Source organism: Trichechus manatus, unplaced genomic scaffold, assembly GCF_000243295.1.
Source record: "Trichechus manatus latirostris isolate Lorelei unplaced genomic scaffold, TriManLat1.0 scaffold00009, whole genome shotgun sequence".
Classification (NCBI taxonomy): Eukaryota; Metazoa; Chordata; class Mammalia; order Sirenia; family Trichechidae; genus Trichechus; species Trichechus manatus.
In genome coordinates this window covers 2,921,539-2,949,020 of record NW_004443945.1, presented here as the reverse complement: position 1 = coordinate 2,949,020, position 27,482 = coordinate 2,921,539, and the positions used below count along the sequence as shown (strand labels likewise).

At 42.0% G+C, this 27,482-nt stretch overlaps 1 protein-coding gene and 1 pseudogene across 2 annotated transcripts in view; one reads left to right on the top strand and one right to left on the bottom strand.

Moving 5' to 3' along the window:
* Positions 1-27,482, bottom strand: part of WDR93 (WD repeat domain 93) — a 43,768-nt gene that overhangs the window by 8,541 nt on the left and 7,745 nt on the right. Inside the window, exons 4-13 of one of the 2 annotated variants that reach the window (XM_023725710.1) lie at positions 25,012-25,090; positions 24,213-24,328; positions 22,506-22,544; positions 14,980-15,064; positions 9,378-9,549; positions 8,004-8,074; positions 7,306-7,392; positions 5,261-5,384; positions 3,475-3,603; positions 1,666-1,729 (exon numbers count right to left, since the gene is read on the bottom strand). In XM_023725710.1, coding sequence (XP_023581478.1) covers positions 1,666-1,729; positions 3,475-3,603; positions 5,261-5,384; positions 7,306-7,392; positions 8,004-8,074; positions 9,378-9,549; positions 14,980-15,064; positions 22,506-22,544; positions 24,213-24,328; positions 25,012-25,090 — 966 coding nt within the window. Of the gene's footprint in view, positions 1-1,665; positions 1,730-3,474; positions 3,689-5,260; positions 5,385-7,305; positions 7,393-8,003; positions 8,075-9,377; positions 9,550-14,979; positions 15,065-22,505; positions 22,545-24,212; positions 24,329-25,011; positions 25,091-27,482 lie in introns of both variants that reach the window. The other variant, XM_004370805.2, reaches the window with a different exon arrangement.
* LOC101350177 (EP300-interacting inhibitor of differentiation 1-like) lies at positions 20,686-21,263 on the top strand (annotated as a pseudogene).

The window sequence follows — 27,482 nt, the reverse complement described above, 5'->3', positions numbered from 1 at the left end:
CCCACATCCGGGTGCTGGCTTTGATCCAGTGCTGTTCTTCCCCCATAGCCTTGGCTCCTCTTTCCTGCTCCCCTGGCATCTCTACCAGAGAGCTCTCCCTCTACATGTGGTCAGGACTCAGTTCTGCAACTGTCTCTGATGCCCTTTCCTCCCCATCTCCGAGACCCTGCCCAATCCAGTAGACCCTTTCTTGCCCGAGATCTGAGATGGGGCTTCTCTCTTGCCTGGGCTCTTTCTTCTCTGTAGATGAACCTTCTAAACTCACTCCAATCCTTAGGATGCCCTTCCTTGACCCTTTAGCCTCCTTCAGCCACTTCTTCTTTCCCTTCACATTCAAACGCCTTGAGAGAATGTCTTTACTCAGCATCTCCACTCCTCCACCTCCACTCACTGACCATTGGCCCACCCTGCCTAGGACACCGTTCTCCATGAGGTACAGTAAGACCTGCAAAAGTTGGAATCTATGTAAGGTGGAAACCTGTCAGAGAAGGAAAACTCAAATATTTTTCACTAAAATGAGCGATAGAAAAGTGGTTTAAGACTGCACCCTGTCAAAGGCGGAAAACTTGCGAGACCTGGAAAAACAAGGCCATCCTGACGAGTCCTGGTTCTCACAGGTTTCACTGTCCGTGGTTTTTCTGCAGCACAGGCCACTGCTCTCACCTTCTTAAAACTTCTGAGTTTCCGGGACCTACTCTCTCCTGGGTTTCCGTGCGTGTCCCTCTCAGCCCTGCTGTGAGTTCACTTTCCTCTGCCTGTCCTGTAAATGATGGCAGCACCCTCAGGGAACCTGTTTCCTACTCACCTCCTCTCTTTGACTGGGGGACCTGTTGCACCCATGGCTTCAACCACCACTCACTAACGGGGTGGTGAGCACCAAACCTACATTTTTAATCCGGGCTCTCTTGGAACCTCCTCTGTGTGTCCTATAGACCCCTTTCATTCAGCAGGGCCATACTGGAAATCAGACTTTCCTCCAGGCCCGTGTTCCAGTGGGCCCTGTAAGGATTACTAAATCCACTTCGTGGAGACCCCAAGCCAAGATCAGCTGTGACGCCTCCCTCCCCTTTGGCTAGCCCAGAATTGTGAAATCCATCTCCTCACGAACACCTCTTCACTCTCATCCCTTCTCTGGATATGCTGTGCCCTAGCTTTAACCTCTTGCTGTGTCAATCCCCATCTCATGCAAGGTCGAGTCCATTCCCCAGTTTCTCCCCCTCCACACTCCCCACAAATCTGACCTGCAGCTACTCTGAGCTTCCTGTGATGCCTGGGACACACAGTGCTCTCTTGCCTCCATGGGGCTGCCTTCTCAGCTCCCCCTGGCTCAGCTTGGCTCAGCTCAGATGTCACTTCCTCCAGAAAGCCACACCCCACTCCCTGCTGACTTCCACAGGTTCAGGTAGGTAGCTCCTGTCTCTGTCCTGTGGCATCCATGCATAATCATATCGTAGCCCTTCTCATGCTCTATGGTGGCTGCCTGGTGACTTGTCTGCCTTTCCAACTGAACTGTGAGCTCCCTGAGGGCAGGGACTTTGTCTTTCATATCTGTATAGCCAAAAGCTAGTCCAGTGCCTGGCACACAGTAGGTCTTCAGAAAATATTTTTTGAAGGAAAAAAATGAACAAATTCACTGAAGAAGAATGAGAGGCACTGGGAACCTACCATGCCAGGTAAGGCTGGGACCGGGGCCACTGCACAGATGGTTTCATTCAGGTGCTTTACAGGCCTACAGGAAACAAGCAGACACACAGATATTCGGCCCCTGGAAGTATTTTAAAGTTTTGCTATTCTCTCCTAGGCAGATATCCTGGAGAAGCTGTTGCACATGAGCACCAGGAGATATGAAGAAGACTGTTCATAGTAGCAAAAAAGTAGGAACAATCCAAATATCCACTGGTAGGAGAAAGCTTAAATAATTGTGGTATATCTATACAAGGGGATGAAATGCAACAATGAAAATAAAAGAACTGGGGCTACATGTACGACTCTCATGAACCATGCTGTGAAGCAAGCTACAGAATAAACAGCATCAAAAAACAAGTTGGAGAATATATAGAATATGATTCCATTTATAAGTTCCTTATACATGCAAAGCTAAACGATATAGTGTTTGGATACAGTCGTGTGTGTGGTTAACCCTTAAAGGAAAGCAATAGAATGACTAATTTAGGAAAATGATGTGGTAGATTGAAAAAAAACTGGCCATAATATCTGGTACTCCTCCCATCAAAAGGTAGTGTCTATTTCTCCACTGCAGGAATCTTGGCTTGGTCATGTGACTAGCTTTGCCCAGTGAAGCATTAGCAAATGTACCAGAAGCAGAGGTGGGCAGGGATCATTCAGTGGTAGAATTCTGGCCTTCCATGCAGGAGATATGGGTTTGATTTCCTGGCCAATGAACCTCATGTGCAGCCACCACCCATTTGTCAGTGGAGGCTTCTGCGTTGCTATGATGCTGAGTGGGTTTCAATAGAGCTTCCTGACCAAGATAAACTAGGAAAAAAGGCTTGGTGATCTACTTCTGAAAAATCAGCCAATGAAACCCCTATGGATCACAATGGTCTGATATGTGGCAGATCATGGAGATGGCACAGGACCAGGCAGTGTTTTGTTTTGTTGTCCATGGGGTCACCATGAGTTGAGGGCAGACTTGACAGCTGCTAACAACAATAACACAAGCAAAGCTTGAAAAGCATTTGTACATTGGGGCTGCTTTCTCTTGTTGCTGGTAACCCTTAGATTACCATGTGGTGAAGCTTCAGCTAGCCTGCTGGAGAGGCCATTAGGAAGAGAACCAAGGTGCCCTGGCCAACAGCCTACCAACTGCCTAACATGTGCAGGTACCTGTGAGATCCTAGGCAAGACCAACAGAAGAACTGCCCAACTGAGCTCAGAACAAAGTGCTGACCTATAGAATCAAGGCTAAATAATTATTGTCTTAAGCCACTAAGTTTTGGGATGGTTTGTTATGTGGCAATACGTGCTTAATAAGCTGGTTACCTTTAGGGGAGAAAAGAGAAGGATGTGATCAAGGAGAGGCACGCAGGGAGCCTTAATGGAATTGGAAATACTCTAATTCTTAAGCTTGGTGGTGGGTATAGGGGTATTTAGCTCATTATTCTTCACACCTTATATATACATTGTATAGAATCCACTTGCATGCATATCTCACAATTTAAAAAGAGAGAGACTCTTATGGAAACTGATGAAAGGCTAGACTATTTTTGCAGAAATAATCCTCTTTATGGTAATTCTGGATATAAAAGATATCATTTTGTACCATCATACAATTTTATCAAAAGAAATACATACAAAAGCAAAAAAGACATTGGAGATCTTGAAGAGCTCATGGGGAGAGTGATGACTCTAGGGAAAGTGGACCCTAGTTGGAGAGGTTATCGGTTTTATGCTATTAAATTGGGATCATCTGTCTGGTGGATCTTTGCTCCGTCCTGCCCTCAAGCCACTGACCTCTCAACAAGCACACTGATGGTGGGTCCTTTGGTCCCGTTGGCTGTCACCAGATGGAGGGAGGCATCTGTGCATAGCACCACACATTTCATTTTGGATTTCACTTGACCCTCAGGATACACGTTCCGTCTTTTGTGGACCAAGAAGTAGTTTAGGAAGTGAATGCTTTGGCAGAAACATCCATCGGGAAGAGCAACAACCCCAAGAGGGAAACCTGGAGAAAAAAATCAAACAAGCAGGTCAGAAATGGGGGCGGGGGATGCAGACATGGGTACAGGGTCTGTGACTTGCAAGTACGGGAGGGACTTGTAGATGTGGGGAGGAAATCAATCAGGCAATGAGCAGTCTCTGAGAGTGAAACCAGTAAAACCCAGTGCCCAGTGGGAGGAGAGAAGAGCGCCCTTCTGGGGTAACTCCTCTGTGTATTGACAGGAGCTGGGGAGGGGGACAACCAAGCCTCTGGAGGAGGGCAGAGCCAGCATTGGAACAGAAGGAAGCTACAGCCCAGGTAGATATTGAGCTACAGCTGACAGCTGGTTGTAAAGGTACAGCAGGAGAGGGGGAGAGGTTTCAGAAAAGGAAAGAGGTCTTTGTGTGTGTGGCCAAGCAGCAATAATTCATCAATATCTGAAAAAATGAAAACAAGTTAATGGGCAAGTGCTTGTGAAATTATGATCATTCTTTCTTTGAAATCTCTTTGGCTATTATAATAATGTGGTGGATGCAATAAATAAAATTCAGGAGGACCTTTAGTCCGTATTTATCTTAGCACCATGTGGGGAGAAGGTCCTATTATTCTAAACTACCACTAAGATCTTCAGATGGAAATAGCCAAGTGAGTTCCACTGGCTTGACAGAAGCCTACCTGAGGACAGGCAGCTCCTTTTCTGATCAGGAGCTCCCCAGTGAACAGGGCACTGTCGCTGGTTTGCCTTCCGGGAGGGCTGCCCCAGAAGATGGGCCACTCCACACTTGAGTGGAACATATTTCCCATTGTAAAATGATAAATAACTGACTCACTAATCACTTTTTTAAAAGTTTGGTTAGAAGCAGACTTCTCTAGCAGCTGATCAGTTTAGGGTAAATGGATACCACTGATTTTCTGCACCTGCAAAGCTGGACCAGGACCCTGGGGCTCCACCAAGGAGGGCTGTTGGTCTCACACTGACTGCTTGATAGGTCTCCAAGCTCCAATATTGATGAGGATCCTGATGAATGGGGTGGGGTGGAGTAGCAGGAAAGAAAACATGCTCATTTTGATAGTTTGGGGGCTGGGAGGAAGAGGCTGAGGCCACCATGACATTGCACACTGTGCTAGAAAACACTTCTTCACTGGAGTGTGATAATGAAGGTAATGGTCTTACTTCCAGGACCTGGTACAGTGCCAAGCACAGAGCAAGCCCGCAATAAATATGGGAAGCTTCAGCACATATTAAAACAAAAACCCCAAACCCATTGCCATCAAGTTGATTCTGACTCATAGAGACCTAGAGGACAGCATAGAACGGCCCCTAGGGTTTCCACGGAGCAGCTGGTGGATTCGAACTGCCGACCTTTTGGTTAGCAGCCGTAGCTCTTAACCACTGCACTATCAGGGCTCCTAGCAGCACATATTAAGTTCAATAAATGTTTATACAAAGAATGGATGAGACAGCAGGACCCACGCCCCAAGGTAACTTTAAGAACACAGAGGTAACAGAAGGACCAGAGCCTATAGGAATTCCAGAGCTCCTGGTGCCTTGTTGCCTGGAGACCCACCTAGGTGTTAGGCAGAGAGGTAGGGGGCTCACCTTCAGCCAGGTCCCACAGTGTGAGCACACCGTCCTCACATGCCAGCACCAGGTAGGAGCAGGAGCTGCTGAGAGCAGAGGCTACAATGGGTGCTGCACATGGCCACACACCTTCGGGGTCTAGGGGGGATGACACTACTCACCAGGATGCCCCCCTGGACCCTGCACCCACCCATCAACTCCACCTGGACAACTCGAGACCCAGACTAGTCTACCTGTCCAGGGCATGGGCACCAAGAGTACCTGTCTAGACTCACCATCTCTCTCCTCTCCATGCAATGCTATTCTTCTTCTTTAGGATAATATAATAGTAAGTTGTACTGTTATTCTACAACTAACATTTAATGATTACTTGCTAGGTGCCTGCAGCGAGCCCTGGTAGCACAGTGATTAAGAGCTTGGCTGCTAACCAAAAGGTTGGTAGTTTGAATCCACTAGCTGCTGCTTGGGAAACCCTATGGGGCGGTTCTACTCTGTCCTATAGGATTGCTGTCTTAGTTTTGTAGTGCTGCTATAACATAGATACCGCAAGTGGATGGCTTTAACAAAGAGAAATTTATTTCCTCACAGTAAAGTAGGCTGAAAGTCCAAATTCTGGGTGTCAGCTCCAGGGGAAGGCTTTCTTTCTCTGTGGGCCTTCTCACTGATGTTCCCCCGGACTAGGAGCTTCTCTGCACAGGGACCCCGGTTTCAAAGTACGCGCTCTGCTCCTGGCACTGCTTTCTTGGTGGTATGAGGTCCCCCTGTCTCTCTGTTCACTTCTCTCTTTTATATCTCAAGAGACTGCCTTAGGACACAATCCAATCTTGTAGATTGAGTCCTGCCTTACTAACACAACTGCCACCCATTCTCCCTCATTAACATCACAGAGTCAGGATTTACAACATATAAGAAACTCACACAGTACCAGGAATCATGGCCCAGCCAAACTGACACACACATTTTTGGGGGGACATAATTCAATCCACGACAGTTGCTGAGTTGGAATCGACTTAATGGCAGTGGGTTTTGGTTTGGGTGCTAGGTGCTAAACACTGTTAAATTTCATTTAATTCTCACATGGATCCTATGAGGTAGGTGCTATTAGCACCCCCGTTTTACAGATGAGGAAGCTGAGGCAGAGAAGTAAATGTATGCCCAGTCAGTACAGAAGTTTAGATTATAAGCCAGGCTACTTGGGAGAGGGAGAGATGGATAGAAATCCCTTCTCTGTGAATTTTTTAACATTACTTTTGAAGTATACTAAAGTATAACATAAATGTGCAGTTTAAGGAATTACCACAAAGTGAACTCACTTACACAACTGCCTCTGTTAATTTGTAAAATAAATAAATAAATACATAACAACCCACCCCCACTGCCATCGAGTCGAATTCCAACTTGTAGTGACCCTACAGGTCAGAGAAGAACTGCCTCATGGGGTTTCCAAGACTGTAAATCTTTATGGAAGCAGATTGCTGCATCTGTCTCCCTTGGAGCGGCTAGTGGGTTCGAACTGCCCACCTTTCTGTTAGCAGCCCAGCGCTTAACCACTGCCCCACCAGGGCTCCCTAAAACAACAACCACCACCCTATATTTTCTTAACATTTTTCAACTTCAAAGAGCTTTTACATACAGCAACTCTGGATTTTGCTATTCATAGCAAATGCATGCAGTAGATAGGGATGGTGTAATTAGCTCTTGTTTCAGACCATAAAATAGGGGTTTGGGGCCTGGGAGTTACTGGCCTGACGCTAATGGTTTGCAAACAGGTGCATGGGATGGGAGCTGCCCTTCCCATGCCAAGCCACCCTCTTTCACCTTAGCTACCTTAGGGGCCCTGTGAGCCTGACTCTGGACTGTGTCCCTGTTGACCTATCATCTTTAAGAAACATGAAAGTTTAAGGCCAGACCCCTGGGGTCACACCACAGCACTGAGTCACCCACTTCGGGCCCCCTAAAGTGACACTATTGTGTCAGTCACACAATCTCAGCCAAGCCCAAGAAGCACATGTTCTGAGAGCACTGAGCATAGGCAACTCCCATCTCAGCGATAACATGCCAACTTTATCCTTCAGAGTTCGGTGAAGTGAGTAGAGGAAGAAATTATGACTTCCAGTCCAATGTACGCCAAGGATACAGGCTGCCCCTGGGAAAGAAAAGAGGAAAGAGCCATCATGTAAGAAGTCTGGGTGGCCTTCAGTTTGCATGGCAGGTGTTTGTCCAAGACGCAGCTGGTCTGAAATCAGAAGTGGTTTGTTCTAACCGGCACTACCCAACAGAAGGATGAACTTCCCAAAGAAGAGGGACTGGCACCCCCATGAGGGCTGTTCCTAGGGCTCGCTAGCCTTCCTGGGCAGGGAGGATGATCACAAGGGTACCTAGGCTGCTTTCACATCCTCTCGATAATTCATGTCCCTTGGCTGTCAGTGTTTTGAATAACATTTTCTACAAAATGAATTCATATCCAGAAGCTGCCTGGCAGGATGTGCACTCACACCCTCCTCTGTGGGGGCCACTCCCTGAAGACAGTGCCAGCCTCCATTACCAGGGAATCTAGCTTGGGGGACACAAATCCAAAGAGAAACCCTTAAGCTACAGCTGACAACTCAATTTCCACCTTCATTCCCTCCCACCGAAGATCAGCCGAGCCCTGGACCAAGCAGGGTTTGCTATGTGGAATTTCTCTAGGAGGCTTGCTGAGGGACTACCCAAGGAGACCACCTCCCCAAGATAACTACCTGCTTCACGTTCCTTTACCTGAAGAGCTCTTGACTTCTGCTGGCATTGCAAATACGCAGCTAGGAAGGAGAAAATGGAACGTGGCCACACTGGGAAAGAAAGAGATACTAGTCAGAGCAATGAGAGACTCCTTGGCAAGGAGAGATGCCGGCAGAGTCTTGAAACTAAAACCAGAAAGGGCTAGTGAAAATGGCCTTCCCATGGGTGCAGGGCCATGAGACAAACTACATTCTATGGCTGGTCCTGGTGAGATGGGCAGACCTTGGACCTTGGTGAGGGCAGGGTGGGTTAAACTGCAGGAGCCACTATCCACGTGGATGGGATGAGCTTCAGAAGCCACCATCCAGATGGACAGGCTAAGGTGCAGGAGACATTTCCAGGCCAGTAATGGTACAGGGCAGAACTCCCACCAGAGACGGTTCCCTTTTGGAGAGCCACCTCTGTCCTCAGGGAAGATCCCTTAACTTGGGAAATTTGCATAAACACTCTCTTATCCTCTTATCCTGGGGGCAATACAATCAGTGGTGTGCTGGTAAACTGACTCTCTAGAAAAAGGAAAGAAAGAAAAATGCCCTGATTTGTAGAGTTTGCAGATTTTCATGGCGTAAATACACCCACCATGGATAATTACCAACTGGCTTGCAAAATTCCTAAATATCTCGCTGGTCAGTAGGAGCTGGCTTCAGCATACCTCTGAACTTCGTTATGTTTCCAGTTCAGGCAACAGGTAGTTGCTGGTATGGCTGAGCCTTAGGAGTCTGTATCCTGCAGCGAGGAAATTCAAGGTCCACTTGACAGCGAGATGAGAGGGTTCACTTCCCACCTGAAAACTAGAACATTCCTGAGACCCACACTAGCTGTTAGGAGAGCTAGTTCCTAAAGCTAGCTCCACCACTGGTACTTCAAAGACTTGGGCTCTGTTTTTACAATCACAACGTGGGGTTAATGAGGCCTCAACTGCCGATCAGAGATCAGAAAGTAATGCATTATAAGAACGACACGCATATACGTCACATTTATAAAGACTGGAAAGAAATGAAGAAAAATGTTAATAGTGGTGATTAGTTTTACTTCCATCTTTAGGATCTTCTGTGTTTTCTATAAAATCTGGAAAAAAGCTTTTTAAAAAGAGACGATGTCATTTATAAAACTAAAATAAATTCTATTTCTAATCTCCATAAATACATATTCCTCCTTTTAAATCCATATTATCAGCCTTTGTTCTAACTAGATTTAAACAGTCTCTACACAACTTTTCAAAACATCTGAAGTTTTCTGAAAAGTCCCCCAAACCAGAGCTTTTAGGCCTTGGATTAATTCAAGTACTTGGGCTGACTCTTGAGTGTGCCAGGAGAGAAGCTCTGGGGACTCCAGGTGCCTTCTCTTGCTCACCTGAGCGGCTCCTCTTCCCATTCCCCATCCAGATACTTCTTGTATGAAGCGTGGAAGATGGCCGCTTGCTGCTCCCACTGACTGTCCTTGATGAAGTGGTTCTGCCCGGAGCCTAGCCCACAGCAATCCTCTATCTTTGCAAAGACTTCCAGAGGGCTTTTAAATGTGGTGCCTGGGTTGACAATATTCCAGAATTAGTCATCTGGCCTCCCTTTTGCTGATTTCCCCTGGCTTCTTCCATGCTTCCCAGTTTCGTGCAGAACCTGTCAGCCTTGCTCAGCACTTGGTCTGTGACCCCAGGTGTTCAGTCTTCTCCCCTGCCCCACTCACTCACCGAGCCCAAGCAGAGTAGCTAGCTGTTTGTTTGCTTTGCTTCTGGATTGCAGAAGCTGCAAAGGAGGCCAAGGAAATGTCCACGAAGCCACAAGAGGCCTTGGATCACGACAGTCGTCTCCCCAGCTAAGCAAGGTACAAAACCTCCCAGTTTACCACCATTGTTCAGCCACTGCTGAAGACCCACATGATTAGGCAATCCCATTCTCTTCCCATGCTTATGTTTATCCAATTATCTTCCTTTAACAAAATCTCCTTTCCCTGCCAATCAATTTTCTCAACCCTCCCCTTCCCAATAACCTTTCATTTCCTTCTTGTTCATCTGTTGCTAAATCCACAGAACTGGGTGACTTATTTTCTGGGTTTGCACTCCAAGTTTCAGAACTCTGCTCTCTTTGGAAGGTGCTTAGGTCCCTCAAGTTGCTCAGGAGGTGCCACAGTGCCCCAGGCCCCTATCTAGGAAGAGCCACTGTTAACAGTTTCTTGTATAACTCTCTAGAGGGAGACTTCTTTTTATAAACCAATGTATATTATAAGCTAGTAGTTCCCAAAGTGTGGTCCCAGATCACCAGCTTCACCACCTGGGAACTTGTTTGAAAAGCAAATTCTCAGGCCCCAACCCACACTTATTGAAATAGAAACTGTGTGTGTGTGTGTCAGGGGGTGGGGGTGGGGGTCTAGCAATCTGGGTTTTAAAAAGTCCTCCAAGTGATTCTGATGCAGGTAAACTTTGAAAATTGTTGTTATGCACTATAACCAGAAATCAAACCTACTGCCATTGAGTCGATTCCAACTCATGGTAACCCCAAGTGTTACAGAGTAGAACTGTTCCATAGGGTTTTCTTGGCTGTAGTCTTTTTACTGAAGAAAATCACCAGGCCTTTCTTCTGTGGTGCTACTGGGTGGGTTCCAACCTCCAACCTTTAGGTTAGTAGTCAAGTGCTTAACCATTTCCTCCACTCAGGGACCTGTTATAACACTATATCCCTTGCTTTTTCATTTAACAAATACCTTTGAGATCACTTTGTATTGTTTATTGTTTATTAAACCTTTTCTTATTGTGAAATATAACACATTCAAAAATGCATAAAATGTATATCTTAATAAATTATTATAGAACAAACATCTAGTATTTTCTATTCAGGTCAAGAAATAGAACACAGACAGCTACCTAGAAGCTTCCCAAGGGTTCCTTTCCAACCACAACCCCTTCTTTCTACCCTAAAGGCAACAACTCTCCTGACTTTTATTGTAACCACTTCATTGCATTTCTTTATATTTTTGCCATCTAAATAGGCATCTTGGTTTGAAATCAGAAAAGGTGTGCATCAGAGTTTTATCCTTTCACCATGTTTATTCAATCTGTATGCTGAACAAATAATCTGAGAAGTTGGACTATATGACGAAGAATGTGGCATCAGGACTGGAGGAAGACTCCTAACAACCTTGCTTGCTGAAAGTGAAGACAACTTGAAGCACTTACACCTCCACATAAAGAAAATAAAAATCCAACTGGACCAATAAGCAACATCATGATAAAAAGAGAAAAGATTGAAGTTGTCAAGGATTTAATTTTACTTGGATCCACAATCAACACCCATGGAAGCAGCAGTCAAGAAATCAAATGATGTACTGCACTGGGCAAATCTGCTGCAAAAGATCTCTTTAAGGTGTTAAAAAGCAAAGATGTCACTTTGAGGACTAAGGTGTGCCTGACCCAAGCCATGACATTTTCAATCACCTCAGATACTTGTGAAAGCTGGACAATGAAGAGGGAAGACTAAAGAAGAATTGATGCATTTGAATCATGGTGTTGGCGAAGAATACTGAATATACCATGAACTGCCAAAAGAACGAACAAATCTGTCTTAGAATACAGCCAGAATGCTCCTTAGAAGCAAGGATGGAGAGACTTCATCTCGCTTACTTTGGACATGTTATCAGGAAGGATCAGCCCCTGAAGAAGGACATATCATGCGTGGTAAAACAGAGGGTCAGCAAAAAAGAGGAAGACTCGCAACGAGATGATTGACCCAGTGGCTGCAACAATGGGCTCATGCCATAAGGATGGCACAGGACTGGGCAGTGTTTTGTTCTGTTGTACCTACGGTCACTATGAGTCAGAACCAACTCGACCGCACCTAACAACAACAACAAATAGGCTTCTTTATGGACTGAATTGTGTCTCCCAAAAATGTGTGTCAATGTGGCTAGGCCATGATTCCCAGTACTGCGTGGCTCTTCTCCATTTTGTGATCTGATGTAATTTCCTATGTGTTATAAATTCTAACCTCTATGATGTTAATGAAGCAGGACACAATGTACAGGATTAGGCCATATCTTGAGTCAATCTCTTTTGAGACATAAAAGAGAGAAGCAAGCAGAGAGGAGAGGGACCTCATCACCACTAAGCAAGAAGAACCAGGAACAGAATGTGTCCTTGCACACAGGATCACTGCACTGAGAAGCAACTAGACCAGGGGAAGATTGATGACAAGGACCTTCCCCCAAAGCCGACAGAGAGAGAAAGCCTTCCCTGGAGCTGGTACCCTGAATTTGGACTTCTAGCCTCCCAAACTGTGAGATAATAAATTTGTTTGCTAAAGCCATCCATTTAGGGCATTTCTGTTATAGCAGCACTAGATAACTAAGAATTTAACACTATAGTTTGTTTTGCCTGATTTTGAACTATACATAAATGGAGCTGTACAGTATTAACTCTATGTCTGCTCTCTTTTGCTCAATAGTATGTTTGTGAGATTTATCCATTTTGTTATATGGAGCTGTAGTTTGTTTATTTTCATTGTGGGTCTTGCTCTTTTTTGCTGACCCTCTATTTTACTAAGCATGATGTCCTTCTTCAGGGACTGATCCTTCCTGATAACACATCCAAAGTAAGTGAGATGAAGTCTCTCCATCCTTGCTTCTAAGGAGCATTCTGGCTGTATTTCTTCCAAGACAGACTTGTTCATTCTTTTGGCAGTCCATGGTATAGTATTCCATTGAATGAATATACTACAATTTATTTATCTGTTCTATTGTTGAGGGACATTTGGGTTGTTTCATGCTTGAGACTATTAAAAATAATGTCACTACTAATATTCTTGTACATGTTTCCTGGTCCACATTTGTTTGCAAACCTATTGGGTATATACCTAGAAGTAGGGTGATCAGCCTGTCCTGGTTTGATCAGGACTTTCCTAGTTTTAGCAATGAAAATTACACATCCAAGGAAACCCCTTAGACCCAGGCAAACCGGTATGGTTAGTTGCCCTACCTAGGAATACAAGTGCTGAGTCATAAGATATAAATTATCTTCAACCTTATTAGACAATACTAAACTGTTTTTGCAAAGTGGTTTAACCAATTTACATTGCTAACCACAATATGGGAGTTGCAACTGTTCCACATCCTCACCAATACTTTGTATGATCAGTCTTTTTTAACTTTAGCCATCCTGGTGAGTGTGTAGTGATAGCTCATTATGGTTTTAAGTTTCATTTTCCTGGTAACTAATGAAGTTGAGCGCCTTTTCATATGTTTACTGGTCATTTTGAATGTTCTCTTTTGTGAATAGCCTGGGTAATATTCTTCCCTGTTTTGGTACTGGATTATCTTTTTCTTAATAATTTGCAGAAATTCTTTATATATTCTTGCTATGGATCATTAGTAAGTTATATATGTTTTGCAAATATATTTTCCCACTCTGTGGCTTGCCCTTTCATAATCTTAATGATGTCTTTTGATGATGACTAGAAGTTCTTAATTTTATGGTAGTTAATTTTATAAAAATTTTCTTTTAAGCATTTTTTCTGCCCATAGGTCATAGAGACATTGTATTATATCATTTTCTAAAGCTTTTTAATTTTGCCTTTCATATTTACTTCTCCAATTAATCTGGAATTTATTTTTGTGTATGGTGTGAGGCAGGGCTCAAGTTTAATTTTTTTTTCCCAAATGGACAACCAGAACCATTTATTAAAATGACCACAGTTTCTCCCCTGCTCTGCAGTGTCACCTCTGCCATGTACCAAGCGTCCATTTATACTTAAGGGCTGCTTCTAGCCTTTATATCCTGTTTCATTGAAATATTTTTTCTATCTTATTACCGGAGCTTTATAATGAATCTTGATAGAGTAAGTCCTATCACCATGTTCTTTTATGAGAATTGGTTATTCCTGACCATTTGCAGTTCCCTCTTTGTTTTGTAATGGTTGCAAAGTATTCCTTTGTATGAGTGTACTGTATTTTACGTAGCCAATCATTGCTCCTATAAATAATGCTGAAGTGAACATCTTTGTACATATATATTTGAGATCATGTGTGAGTGCTGAGAGGATATATTCTGTATCCTCTGCCTATAATGAACTTCCCCTCTGCTCCTCCTGATCAACTCCCAAACATCCTTTCCTCAGATAAAGCCTTCTTCTACTCCCTGGGCAGAGCTAATAACTCCTTTCTCTATGTTTTCATGGTTCTAGATACTCCCCTGGTGCTGCAGTGGTTAAGAGCCTGGCTGCTAACCAAAAGGTCGGCAGTTCAAATTCACCAGCCACTCCTTGGAAACCCTGTGGGGCTGTTCTAGTTTGTCCTATAGGGTCGCTATGAGGCAGAATTGACTCAACAGCAACGAGTTTGGTTTTTGGCTTAGATATTCTCCAGGATCCCTGGTGGCAATGTGGTTAAGCGCTCTGCTGCTAACCATGGGAGAAAGATGTGGCGATCTGCTTCTGTAAAGATTATAACCTTGGTAGGCCTCTGGGGCAGTTCTACTCTGTCCTATAGGGTCACTATGGGCTGGAATTGACTAGATGGTAGCGAGTTTTTAGATATTTCCCATTGCTGCATGTATCATATCTTACTATGGTGGTTTCCTCCCATTCTCCCTTGCTAGGCCATCAGCTTCTAGAGTGCAGCAGATATGTCTTACTCATCTTTTTACTTGGTGCATTATTGGCACTCAGCAAATACTGATGAATTAATTAACATATGAATACAGGAATGAACTCCACTCAGCACTCAGGAAACATGTCTCACCTGAATTTCCAATTCTGTTAGTTAACTGTTATCTTTATAATGTACACATTTTTTCTTTTTAGGCTCCAGAGATTATGAAGTTTTTAAAATTTCCTCTTCAGAACTATGTTTGCAATTTAGGTATTGCTGCTAATAATTAGAAAATACATGAAATGTACAGGAAGGCAAAGAAGGAAAAAAACTAGGAAGTCAACAGCAAAAGGAAGGGGCGTATTAGTTGAATTATACTGACCTGTGACTGGTTTAGGTGGTTTAATCTTCATTATGTAAACTGGATGGCTCAACTTAGCATCTCCTTTAAAAACAGCATTCACATCCTGCAATAAGGAAGAGTTTCCAAGAACCATGAATGTAGGTCCTCTCCTGTTTTCTACATGCCCCCCCACCCCCCTAAGTGAGAGAGGTTGAATGGCTCTTCTGTGTGATAAAATTATTAGTAACCTGGTGTTACAGATTGAATTGTGCCCCCTAAAAATATGTGTTGTAAATACTAACCCCTATACCTGTGGTTGTAATCCCATTTGGGAATAAGGGCTTCTTTGTATGTTACTGAGGCCATGTCAGTGTAGGGTGTGTCTTAAGCCCTTCACTTTTAAGGTAGAAAAAGAGCAGATTAGGCACAGAAGCAAGGAAGCACAGATGGGAGAAGGTAGATGCCAGGCCACAAGAAGATCACCAAGGAACCAAGAAATAGAAGTTGAAAAGGGACAAAGAACTTCCCCCAGAGCTGACAGAGAAAGAAAGCCTTCCCCTAGAGCTCGTGCCTTGAATTTGGACTTCTAGCCTCCCAGCAGTGAGAAAATAAATTTCTGTTCATTAAAGCCATCCATTTGTTGTATTTCTGTTATAGCAGCACTAAGAAACTAAGACACTTTTAAGTTGGCTGAGCAGAGTGGTGGTAAATTAGCATATTAAAATATTTTCGGACATACAAGGACTCAAAAAGTATATTAAACAAGAACTCAGTATCAAAGTACTTCTAGAGGATATACTTCAGCAAAGCAAATAATAAACCCAAGAAGAAACACTGTTGATAAATCAATAAAACTTACTGTTATGCCTAAATAATAGTGACTGTTAAAACACAAACATACACACACAATCTGGAATTAAAATCTTAGATGATTTCAACATGAAAGATGGCTAGGGCATAAAAAGAGTGGGAAGGAAATAAAAAGAAGTGGAAAAAGTTCTTATTTTGTTGAGGAGAATATAAATACTGGTCAACATTAGATGATGATGGGCAAAAACTTTAAAACTTCTGATTCTGGCCAAGATGGAATAACAGTGACTAGATTAACCCTCCAATGTTAAACAACTCAAAAATAGACAAAGCATATAAAACAATGGTTTTCAGACATTAGACAACAGGTGGTGGGTTTTATAACAAATTTATAAGTAAAATCTATGACAATAGCGCAAAGGCTAGGAGAGGAGAAATGGAAGTATACTGTTACAAGGTTCTTATCGTATATATGAAGTGATAAAATATTAATTGAAGGTAGATTGTGATAAGTTAAAGATGTATATAATAAATACTAAAGTAACCATTAAAAACAAAACAATTCCATTTACAATAGCATCTAAAGGAATAAAATACCAAGGAACAAATTTAACCAGGGAAGTAAAAGACTTGTACACTTAAAGCTATAAAACATTGCTGAAAGTAATTAAAGACCTAAATAAATAAGTGTTCATGGACTGGAAGACTTAATATTGTTAAGATGTCAATACTACTGAAAGTTATCTATAGAGTCAACATAATCTTTATCAAAATTCCAACAGCCTTCTTCAAAGAAATGGAAAAGTCAATCCTCAAATTCACATAGAATTGTAAGGGACCCTAAATAGCCAAAGCAATCTTGAAAAAGAAGAACAAAACGGAGGACAGGAGGACTCACACTCTCTGATTTCAAAATGTACTATAAAGCTTCTGTAATTGAAACAGTCTGGTACTGGTGTAAGTATAGACACACAGACCAATGAAATAGAATTTAGAGTCCAGAAATAAACATATATATATATTCAATTGATTTTCAACAAGGGTTCCAAGTCCATTCAGTGGAGGAAAGAATAGTTTCTTCAACAAACGGTGCTGGGACAATTGGATCTCCACATGAAAAAGCATGAAGTTAGACCCATACCTCACACCATATACGAAAATTAACTCAGAATGGTTCAATGACCTAAACACAAGAACTAAAACCATAAAACTCCTAGAAGAAAACATAGGGGTAAATCTTTGGGACCTAGTTTTTGACAATGGATTCTTGGATATGACACCAAAGCATGAGCAACAAAAGACAAAATAGATAAATTGGGCTTCATCAAAATTAAAAACTTTTGTGCATGAAAGAACTTTATCAACAAAGTGAAGAGACAACCTACAGATTGGGAGAAAATATTTGAGAACCATACATCTGATAAGGGCTTAATACCTAAAATGTATAAAGAACTCCTACAACTCAACAACAAAAAGACAAACAGCCCAATCAAAAAATGGGCAAAACTTGAATAGACATTTCTCCAGAGAAGATATACAAATGGCCAATAAGCACATGAAAAGATGCTCAACATTATTAGTCATTAAGGAAATGCAAACCAAAACCACCATGAGATACCACTTTACACACACTAGGATGGCTATTATCAGAAAAAGAGAAAACAAGTGTTGGTAAGGATGTGGAGAAACTAAAATCTTCATCTATTTCTGGTGGTTATATAAAATGCAACAACTGTGGAAAACAGTTTGGTGGTTCCTCAAAAAGTTAAATAGAATTACCATATAACTCAGCAATTCCACTCCCAGATATACACTCAAAAGACTTGGAAGTAAAGACTCAAACAGATACTTGTACATCACTGTTCATTATAGCATTATTCACAATAGCCAAACAGTGGAAACAATCTAAGTTGTGATATATCCACACAATGGGATAGTTTTCAGCCATAAAGAGAAATGAAGTTCTGATACATGGTACAACATGGATGAACACTGAAAACATGTTGAGTGACATAAGTCAGGCACAAAAAGAAAATACTGTATGATCCCACTTATGTGAAATATCTAAACAGGCAAACACATAGAGACCAAGGTTTATTAGTGGTTATTAGGGACTAGGGGGAAAGGGAAATTATTGCTTAAGGGGTACTGAGTTTCTGTTTAGGGTCATGAAAAATATTTTGAAATGGATAGTGGTGATGGTTGAAAAACATGGTGAATGTAATTAATGTCACTGAACTGTACACTTAAAAATAGTTAAAATAGCAAATGTTATAAACATATTACTACAATAAAATTAAACAAAGAAGTATAGTTAACAAACCAACAAGGAAATAAAATTGAATCATTAAAATAAAACAAATAAACAAAAAGGCAGAAAAAAGGGAAGAAAACAGATAGAACAAATAGAAAGGAAGGTAGTAGATTTAAAATCAACTGTACTGATAATCACATTAAACGGCCTAAACACTCCAATTAAAAGGCAGAGATTGTCAGATTGTATAAAAAGGTAAGACCCAAATATATTATCAAAAAGAAACCCATTTTAAATATAAAGACACAAATAAAAGTAGAAAAAAAGATAAGCTTTGCTAAAAGTAATCAAAAGAAAGCTGGGGTAGCTATATTAATATCAGACATAGGAGAGTTCAGAGTAAATAATATTACCAGGAATAAAAGGGTCATTGTATAATGAGAAAAGGGTCAATTCATCAAGAGGACGTAACAATTCAAAATGTTTATGCAGCTAATAACAGAGCTTCAAAACATATGAAGCAAAAACTCATAAAGGTGAAAGGATAAAGAAATCTACAATCTTAGAGATTTAATACTCCTCTCTCAATAAATAATAGAGTAAGAAGACAGAAAAATCAGTAAGAATATAGTAAGGATGTAGAAACAAAGTTAGTAAAGATATAGAAGACTTGAATAACTTGACCAACAACAGCTGAATACACACTATTTTGAAGTGCACACAGAACTCTTATAAACTGTATTGTGGGCATAGAACAAGTCTCAATACCATAAATTCAAAAGGATTCAAATTATATGATGTATGTTCTCTGATCACAATGGAATTAAACAGAAACCAGTAACAAAAAGATATCTGAAACATCTCCAGTATTTGGAAACTAAATAACATGTTTCTAAATAATTCGTCAAAGGAGAAATAAAAAGGGAAATTAAAAAGTACTTTAAACTGAAAGAAAATGAAAACACGACATACCCAAATTTATGCGACGCACCTAAAGTAGTACTTAAAAAAAAATCCAAACCCATTGCCGTCAATTCTGACTAATGCTGACCCCATGTGTTACAGAGTAGAGCTGTTTCATAGGGTTTTCTTGGCTGTGATCTTTACAAAAGCAGTTCCCCAGACCTTTCTTCTTCAGAGCCCCTGGGCTGGTTCATCAACCTTTAGGTTAGCAGCCAATCAAAAACCACTAGTGTCACCCAGGCTCCTTAGAGCAGTGCTTAGTCACGTACTTTGGACATGTTATCAGTAGGGACCAGTCCCTGGAGAAGGATATCATGCTTGGTAAAGCAAAAGGTCAGCAAAAAAGAGGAAGACCCTTAATGAGATGGATTGACACAGTGGCTGCAACAATGGGCTCAAAGATAGCAACGATTGTGAGGATGGCGCAGGACTGGGCAGTGTTTCGTTCTGTTGTACAAAGGGTTGCTATGAGACGGAATCGACCCAACAGCACCTAACAACAAGATGTATATTTAAAGCACAAAATTCCTGTATTAGAAAATAAAAAAAGATCTCAAATCAATGATAAGCCTCTACTTAACTAAGCCCAAAATAAATGGAAAAAAGGAAATAAAAAAAATCAAATTGGAAATCAGTGGGATAGAAAATGGAAAAATTGAGAAAAACAAAACCAAAAGCTGGCTGTTTGAGACCAATAAAATTGACATATATATTTCTGTATTCTCTATCCTGTTCCCTTAACATATTTATCTGTTTCAAAATTGCCAGGGTTCTAATCCTATCTATGCTACCTACTAGCTGTGTGACCTTATATTTTCTTCACTTGCATGACCCTAAGAATTAGTGTCTTTTTAAATTTTGTGCCTTAGATGCTTTGCTTACCTCACTCTAGACTTGGCCCTGGTAGCCAGATACAAGATCAACATATAAAAATCTATAGCTTTCCTATGCACCAGTGTAGTGGACATTTGTCATCTTTTTGGCTATACTTTTTCTATTTTGTGGGGACTCTCCTATTGCATAAGTCTTGATGGATCTGTTTCCTTCTATGAAACTGAAAGCGCCAGATACTTCTTCCTGTCTCCTGGAGGTTACAGTGTTGGCACATGACCTAGGCTCAACGAGTTGCATGTTCTTGCCCAGGACTCTGACTCTTGAGGGAGTGACACAGAAATCCAGAAACAGTAGAGAGTTTTCATTTTGGAGGCAGCCATGTCAAGAACCCAGTAGCAGAGTTATCATGAAAGTCTAGCATCAGATTTGGTGGCTGTGTCTTGTAGGGTTTGTGATGCCCAGCAGTGGTGGTAATGGTGTCCTGGCCACAGTATTTTCACTGGCTACCCTTCCTTGGTTCCTGCCTATTTTCTGAAAACTAATGCCCCTCCAATTTCTTTCCTGTTAACTAAGGACCCACCTAATAGAAATACAGCCTTGCACCAAAAATAACTAGTTGGAAAATACGGATGGTAGAATGAACACATGCATTTAACACCTCTCCCTCCTGAAACCCCGTTATGATAGTAAGTGTTTTGTGTCTGTTTTTTTAAAGAATAAACTCATAAGGATTTAGAGAATGAAAGAGGAGACAAGAGCAACAAAATTTTGAAGCTGGAAAGGAAATGAACCATGGTAAATGATTTAGCAAACCAAGAAAGCTTGATCCCGCTGTACTTCGATCTTGCTGGAAACGTTTTGCGAGTGTTTGAGCAGTGTGAACCATGTCCAGAATGTCCAAGTTGTCCAAACTTTATGAGGAGAGCAATGACCTGCAGAGGGATATGATGCCTGGCAAGAGTGACCTTTTGCAGATGGAGCTAGGCAGTGTGAACCGGTAGCCATCACCGAACCCCTCCTGCAACAGTGCCCTGCCACAGCTTGAGAAGAAATGCCCAGCGGAGGAGGAGGACGAGGCCCGCAGGCCTAGCCAATGGCAGCGGCAGGGGGCCTCGCTAACAGGCCTAGCCATGGGGAGCAGCCAGGCCAGACTGTGGCCCCAGACTTAGCGAGCAAGGACGAGGGCGAGGAATTTGATGACTAAGAGGACAACTATGACTATCCGGAAGAGGAGCAGCTCAGTGGTGCAGGCTACAGAGTATCAACAACCCCTGAAGAAGCTAACAAAATGTTTCTGAGAACATCCAGAGCCAGAGAAGCAGCCCTAGATGGTGGGTTTCAGATGGATTATGAGAAGACCCCGTTTGATCAGTTAGCTTTTATCGAAGAGCTTTTTTCACTTACGGTTGTCAATCGTCTGACCAAAGAACTTGGCTTTGATGAGATTATTGATAAAGAATAGGTAAATGCCATTAAAAGAGAAGGAAACTACTTGAGGAGAGACTCAACATTCCATTATTTTTTTCCCAGAGGACGCATGCACATATTACGTGTATAATTTAATGCATTTAAAAATATAATTTAGAAAGGAAAAAGAGAAAGGGCTCTAGAGAAAGATTTCCATTTTGAAAGTTCACCACTACTCTACTGATATGCCCCTGTCCTGAGACCCCCCAAGAGCTATGCCTCTGGAAAGCCTGGTGTGCTCCCTGCCTCCAGTGGAGAGCTGGGAAGCAGCTCCATTCCCTAAGGTATCCCCGATACAAAGAAGAAACCCTCCAAGTCACTTGGCATGGTGGACTGGGCTGTTATTTTGGCAAATCTGTTTCACAGGACCTGAAGTACACACAATTTGGAGGCCTTCTTTAAGAAAAAGAACGCAAAATTATAAACACAAAAAGTCTGTGGCTACTCCAATACCACCCAAAAGAGAGGAAGTTAGAGCGAAAAGAGACAGCGAGCTTAAGTGATTGTGGTTAAAGCATCTTACTTTTTGCCAACTTTACAAAAATACATGACCATGTGAACCCACTGCCAGGGACCCTCCCAGGGCCTTAGAAGAGGCCATACAAGTGAGGGGCCCTGAAATTTAAGCTTTCTTGTGGTTGTTGGAAACCCTGGTGGTGTAGTGGTTAAGAGCTATGGCTGCCAGCCAAAGGTCAGCAGTTCGAATCCACCAGGTGCTCCTTGGAAACTTTATGGGGCAGTTCTACTCCGTCCTATAGGGTTGCTATGAGTTGGAATCGACTTGACGGGAATGGGTTTGTTTTTTTTGGTTTGTTGTTGTTAGTTCCATTGTGTCGACTCTGACTCATGGCTGCCCGTGTGTTATAGAGGAGAACTGCTCCATAGGGTTCTCTTGGCTCTAACCTTAACGGAAGGAAATCGCCAGGCCTTTACTTCTGCAGTACTGCTGGGTAGGTTTGAAACACCAACCTTTAGGTTAGCAGTCAAGTGCAAATCATTCTTTAGCTTCTTGTAAACACCCACCTCTGGATAAGTGACTTGGGTCAAGTATCCTCAAGGATAGGGGACCATCTGCAGTGGACATGAGGTATAAGATATGTCTCAGAGAATCTGAAAATAGTGCCCTAGTGGAGCATTTTACCAGTATATTTGATACTTACAGTAAATTTCAAGTCAAAATAAACATCTCTAAAATGCAACTTAAATCTTTCTGGCAATTTTCTTTAAAGTTTCTTACCATTTCTAAATGATCTGCAGCTATGTGATCAGTACTGTTCTGAAGAGAAAAATGAGAAATTAATTCACAATAGGTTTTCTCTATGTTTGTCCCCCTCATCCTTTAATCTTCTGAGATGCTCTTTCCTCCCTCAATTACTCTTGTGAGAAAGTGAATTCATTCAGTAGACATTGAGGACAAATGGTTGATCCTCTGGCCTAGAGGATTTTAATACATGAACCCTATTCTCTAGGAGTTTAAATGTAGTTGGGAGAAACAAGAAGTAGTTAAATGACCATAAGAGAAAATATGAATGAATGGAGGTGAGGAGACCAGTTAGGAGGCCATTACAAAAACCTAAGCTGAAGTGAATATTTCAGATTGGCAAAATATATGTGATGTTGACAATTATATTTAAGTAACTCTACATGTAATTTATACTAAAAGAATTACCACCGTAACTGGCATTAGTTGGTTGCTTCTTAGTGTATGAAAACTGAGTGAATTATGGCGAGAAACGACCTCCATCCTAAGGTGCTATTCCCACTTGGATAATAAATCAGTCCATCAAAAAACAAATGTCTGTTGGGCACTGAGTATGATACTATGCAGTTGGCTGATTAAAAAAGCAGAAGGCATGGTCTTAGCAATCCAGAAATGTAACAACCAGTTAAGAAAAAAAGGATTCTCGTGCACAAAAAGAACTAAAAGCCAAGGAAGTAGAAATATGAGAAGCATCAAAAAAGAGGTACAAAAAATAAATTCTCTGAGAGTTTCCAGGAGGAAGATCTCTGGGCTGGTAAAGCTCCCAAGATGCAGGACTACACTCCACTATAAATGAAATCATTGGGAGAACAGGCTTTATTCAAAGCTACTCAATGAGCTCAGTAGTCAGTGTCTCAGTCTACTATATCAATAATTTCACTAATTTTTTTTAGCACCTAATAGAATGTGTTTTAAAGTGGTGTTCAATTAATATTAGTTCCCATAACCCACTGCCGTTGAGTCAATTCTGACCCACAGTGACCCTAAAGGACACAGCAGAACTGACCCATAGGGTTTCCAAGGAGCAGCTGGTGGATTTGAACTGCTGACCTTTTGGTTAGCAGCCGTATCACTTAACCACTGCGCCACCAGGGCTCCTAATACTAGTTGGTGATGGTTTAAAAAAAGAAAATTAACAAGAGCACATTGGATAAATGAGCAAATTAAGTTGATCAAAATATTTACTGAGGAACTATATCTTAAAGACATGGCACAAGGCCCAGGCTTCATATATAATTAAACTGAAATGGTAGAGTTTCTGCCTTCTAAGAATAATAAAAAGAATTCACTATTCCTGATATTAAGAGCAACCCCTCTATGCCATAGTCTGGAAAATTTAGTGGAATGTGAGGCATGGAAGAATTATTTCAACACAGCAGGGGAAAAAAATCTAGCTATGAGGCAGGAATCAGGACAAAAGACCCGAGTGGACTCAGTGGAGGGGCAATTCCCAGACAAGGGAGACACTGAGGTTCCCACTAACGAAGACAGCTCTACTTTTTAGTATCTCATTTGAACCACAGCAAGTCGATTTGGGAGACATGGGCCAGTGTTCCTGTTGTCCTTCTCTCTTACAGCCTCCAGAAAGCCTCATTCATCTTGAAATTCCAACGAAGATTTAGGCTAGATATTGTTTGAGGGTAGGGAGAAAGATAATCAGTCGAAAACAGAGAGATTTCCTACCAGTTGCGGCGGTTTGGTTTTTTTCTTTAGATTTACGGTGTTGAGGGGGTGCTCCACTTCCTTGAGCCAAGACTCCTTGGGCAATTTATACACATCCAGCCAAACATCTCCGGATCCTGCATTGGGAAACCAAGGAACCACTGAGCAACTGCAAGCAGGCGCAAGTTTCCTCTGAGACACAGTCTGTCTTCTCAGAATTGCTGGCACAGAGACCAGCCACCTCTGTACCAGGCACCCTCCGAACGGCAACCTTGATAAATTGAAGGGGATATAGTTCTGCAATCGTTATTGCAAATCATCACCCCCCCAAATAATCTTCCCATGGGAGAGCTCCTCCCCTCGAGCCTCCACCATCTCAGGGAAAACGCTGCTTCCCACACTCGCAGCACTGATAAAACCCAGTTCTTAACCAAACTGTCTGCTTTGCCCAGTCCCCATGTTATCTATCTTCCAAGTGGTAAATTTCACCAACAATTTTGTCTTACAGTTATGCCTGTCTGGGGAGAAAGGTGGCATACACAGAATCAGTAAATGAGAAGGTTAGTGCTAAGAAAGGGTTAGAATTGGGCAAGCCACCCTGAGAGAATTCTCCCTGACCTTTATTTGAGGGGATGACAAACTGTGCAGCAATTGTGGGAATTTATCCTGGCATGGAAACATGCTTAGCTTCTAACCCAAATGCCTGCCAACCTGGGAAAAGGTTGTTCTCCCATGGCATGGGCTTCTGGCTAAATATTTCCTTAAAAAAGTAATCATCTGGAAGAGATGGCAAATCTAAACAGCCTTTGGTCAGTCTTGCCTTGTAGGAGGAAGGCTGCAAAGTCCCCTCCGTGAGAGACCTCCATCTTTACACAGGTGGTTTGCTTGCTGGCATCATCCTGGAAAAAAGAGAACTACTGATAGAGTAAACTCAGTCCTATAACAGAGAAGAACTTGTTTCAGGGCTTTCTGTGCTTCTCATTAGGGAACATAAATTCCCTTAGTGCTTGGTCTCGGGGGACATCTGGCTCACTGGCATAACACAGTTTATAAAGAAAATGTTCTACATCCTACTTTGGTGAGTAGCGTCCAGGGTCTTAAAAGCTTGTGAGCGGCCACCTAAGATACTCCACTGGTCCCACTCTATCTGGAGCAAAAGACAATGAAAAAAACCAAAGACACAAGGGAAAGATTAGCCCAAAGGACTAATGAACCACAGCTGCCACGGCCGCCACCAGACTGAGTGCAGCATAACTAGATGGTGCCCAGCTACCACCACTGACTACTCTGACAGGGATCACAACAGAGGTTCCCGGGCAGAGCTGGAGAAAAATGTAGAACAAAAATCTAACTCACAAAGAAAGACAAGATTTACCGGTCTGACAGAGACTGAAGAAAGTCTGAGAGTATGGCCCCTTGGAGTATGGTACGTTTTAACTCAGTACTGAAGTCCCTCTTGAGGTTCGCCCTTCAGCCAAAGATTAGACAGGCCCATAAGACAAAACAAGACTAAACGGGCACACCAGCCTATGGGCAAGGACAAGAAGGCAGAAAGGGACAGGAAAGCTGGTAACGAGGAACCCAAGGTCGAGAAGGGGAGAGTGCTGACATGTCGTGGGGCTGGCAACTAATGTCACAAAACAATGTGTGTTGTTTAATGAGAAACTAATTTGCTCTGTTAACCTTCATCTAAAGTACTTTAAAAACATTGTCAGAAGTAGAAATATACTTAAAGAGTTATTACGGTTTTGGTATGTGAGAAGTCATCAATAAAATGTAATATTATTAATCTTAAAAAAAAATTCCTTTAGTGCTTGGGACTGAAAAGGTGCCTGCAATTGCTTTGCACTTTTCATTTTTGTACAGGAATTGGACACGATGGTACGCACAGAAGTGCAACTCGAGGCTTCTGACTTATTTCCTGGTTTCTTAAATACTCCTGATGATTTGTGGTGATTTCATCTATCTGATTTCCTGGTCAGGTTTACAAGCCCTACAAACCTATGGTGGCACTCAATTATTCAGAGTTGAAATAAATTCTACTTGACACTGAAAATTCTGGTGGTTTGATGGATAAAAGGCTCTATCTAGACATCAGTACAGACTAGATGTAACTCTAGTAGGAAACCTGCTCAAATTTTGAGCAAGATGAGAGAGGCTCAATGTGTATAGTTGTGCTGTATCTTTAAGGGGCTCTAAGACTAGCAAAAGAAGGTAGCTAGACTAGTTATGGAGCCCTGGTGGTGCAGTGGTTAAGAGCTACAGCTGCTAACCAAAAGGTCAGCAGTTCAAATCCACCAGCCGCTCATTGGAAACCCTATAGGGCAGTTCTACTCTCTCCTATAGGGTCGCTATCAGTTAGAATTGACTTGACGGCAACGGGTTTAGACTAGTTATATGGAGCTCTAGTTCCTCAATGGTTAAGCTGTTGGCTGCTAACTGAAAGGCTGGTGGTTCTAACCTACTTAGCATTCCTTGGGAGAAAGACCTGGAAATTTGCCAAGAAACCTTATGCCAAGAAACTCCTATGAAGCAGTTCTACTCTGTCACGTGGGGTCCCTATGGGGTAGTTTTACTCTGTCACATGGGATCACTATGAGTCAGAATTGATTTGATGGCACCCAACAATAGACTACTTATATGGGCAGGCCCTTAGCTTATTTAAGGGGAACAGCTAGTTTTAAAAAAATTTTATTTATGTATTTTTCTTTTTTTAATTTTATTGTGCTTTAGGTGAAAGTTTACAGTGCAAATTAGTTTCTCCATTTATACATTTTCATATTGACTTTTTGCTATGGAAATTTTCAAACATACACAGATAGAGAAGATAGTATCTATTACCCAACTTCAGCATTTATCAACGTATGACAAATCTTGTTTCCACAATCATCAACATATGACAAATTGTGTTTTATTGCCTACCACACTTATTAAATTTTTTTATTTGATTAAGCCTAAAAAGGTTAACAATAGTTTCTTAATATCATCTAATATCCAATTAACTTTCAAATTTCCCCAATTGTGTCACAAATCTCGTAAGTATCTTTTCACAATTGGTTTCTTCAAATTAGGATCCAGGTGAAGTCCATGCACTGTATTTAGGTAATATAGCTCTTACCAAACCCCATTGCTGTCAAGCCAATTCCGACTCATAGCGACCCTACAGGACAAAGTAGAGCTGCCCCAGAGGGTTTCCAGGAGCCCTGGTGGTGCAGTGGTTAAGAGCTTGGCTGCTAACCAAAAGGTCAGCAGTTCGAATCCACCAGCTGCTCCTTGGAAATCCTATGGGGC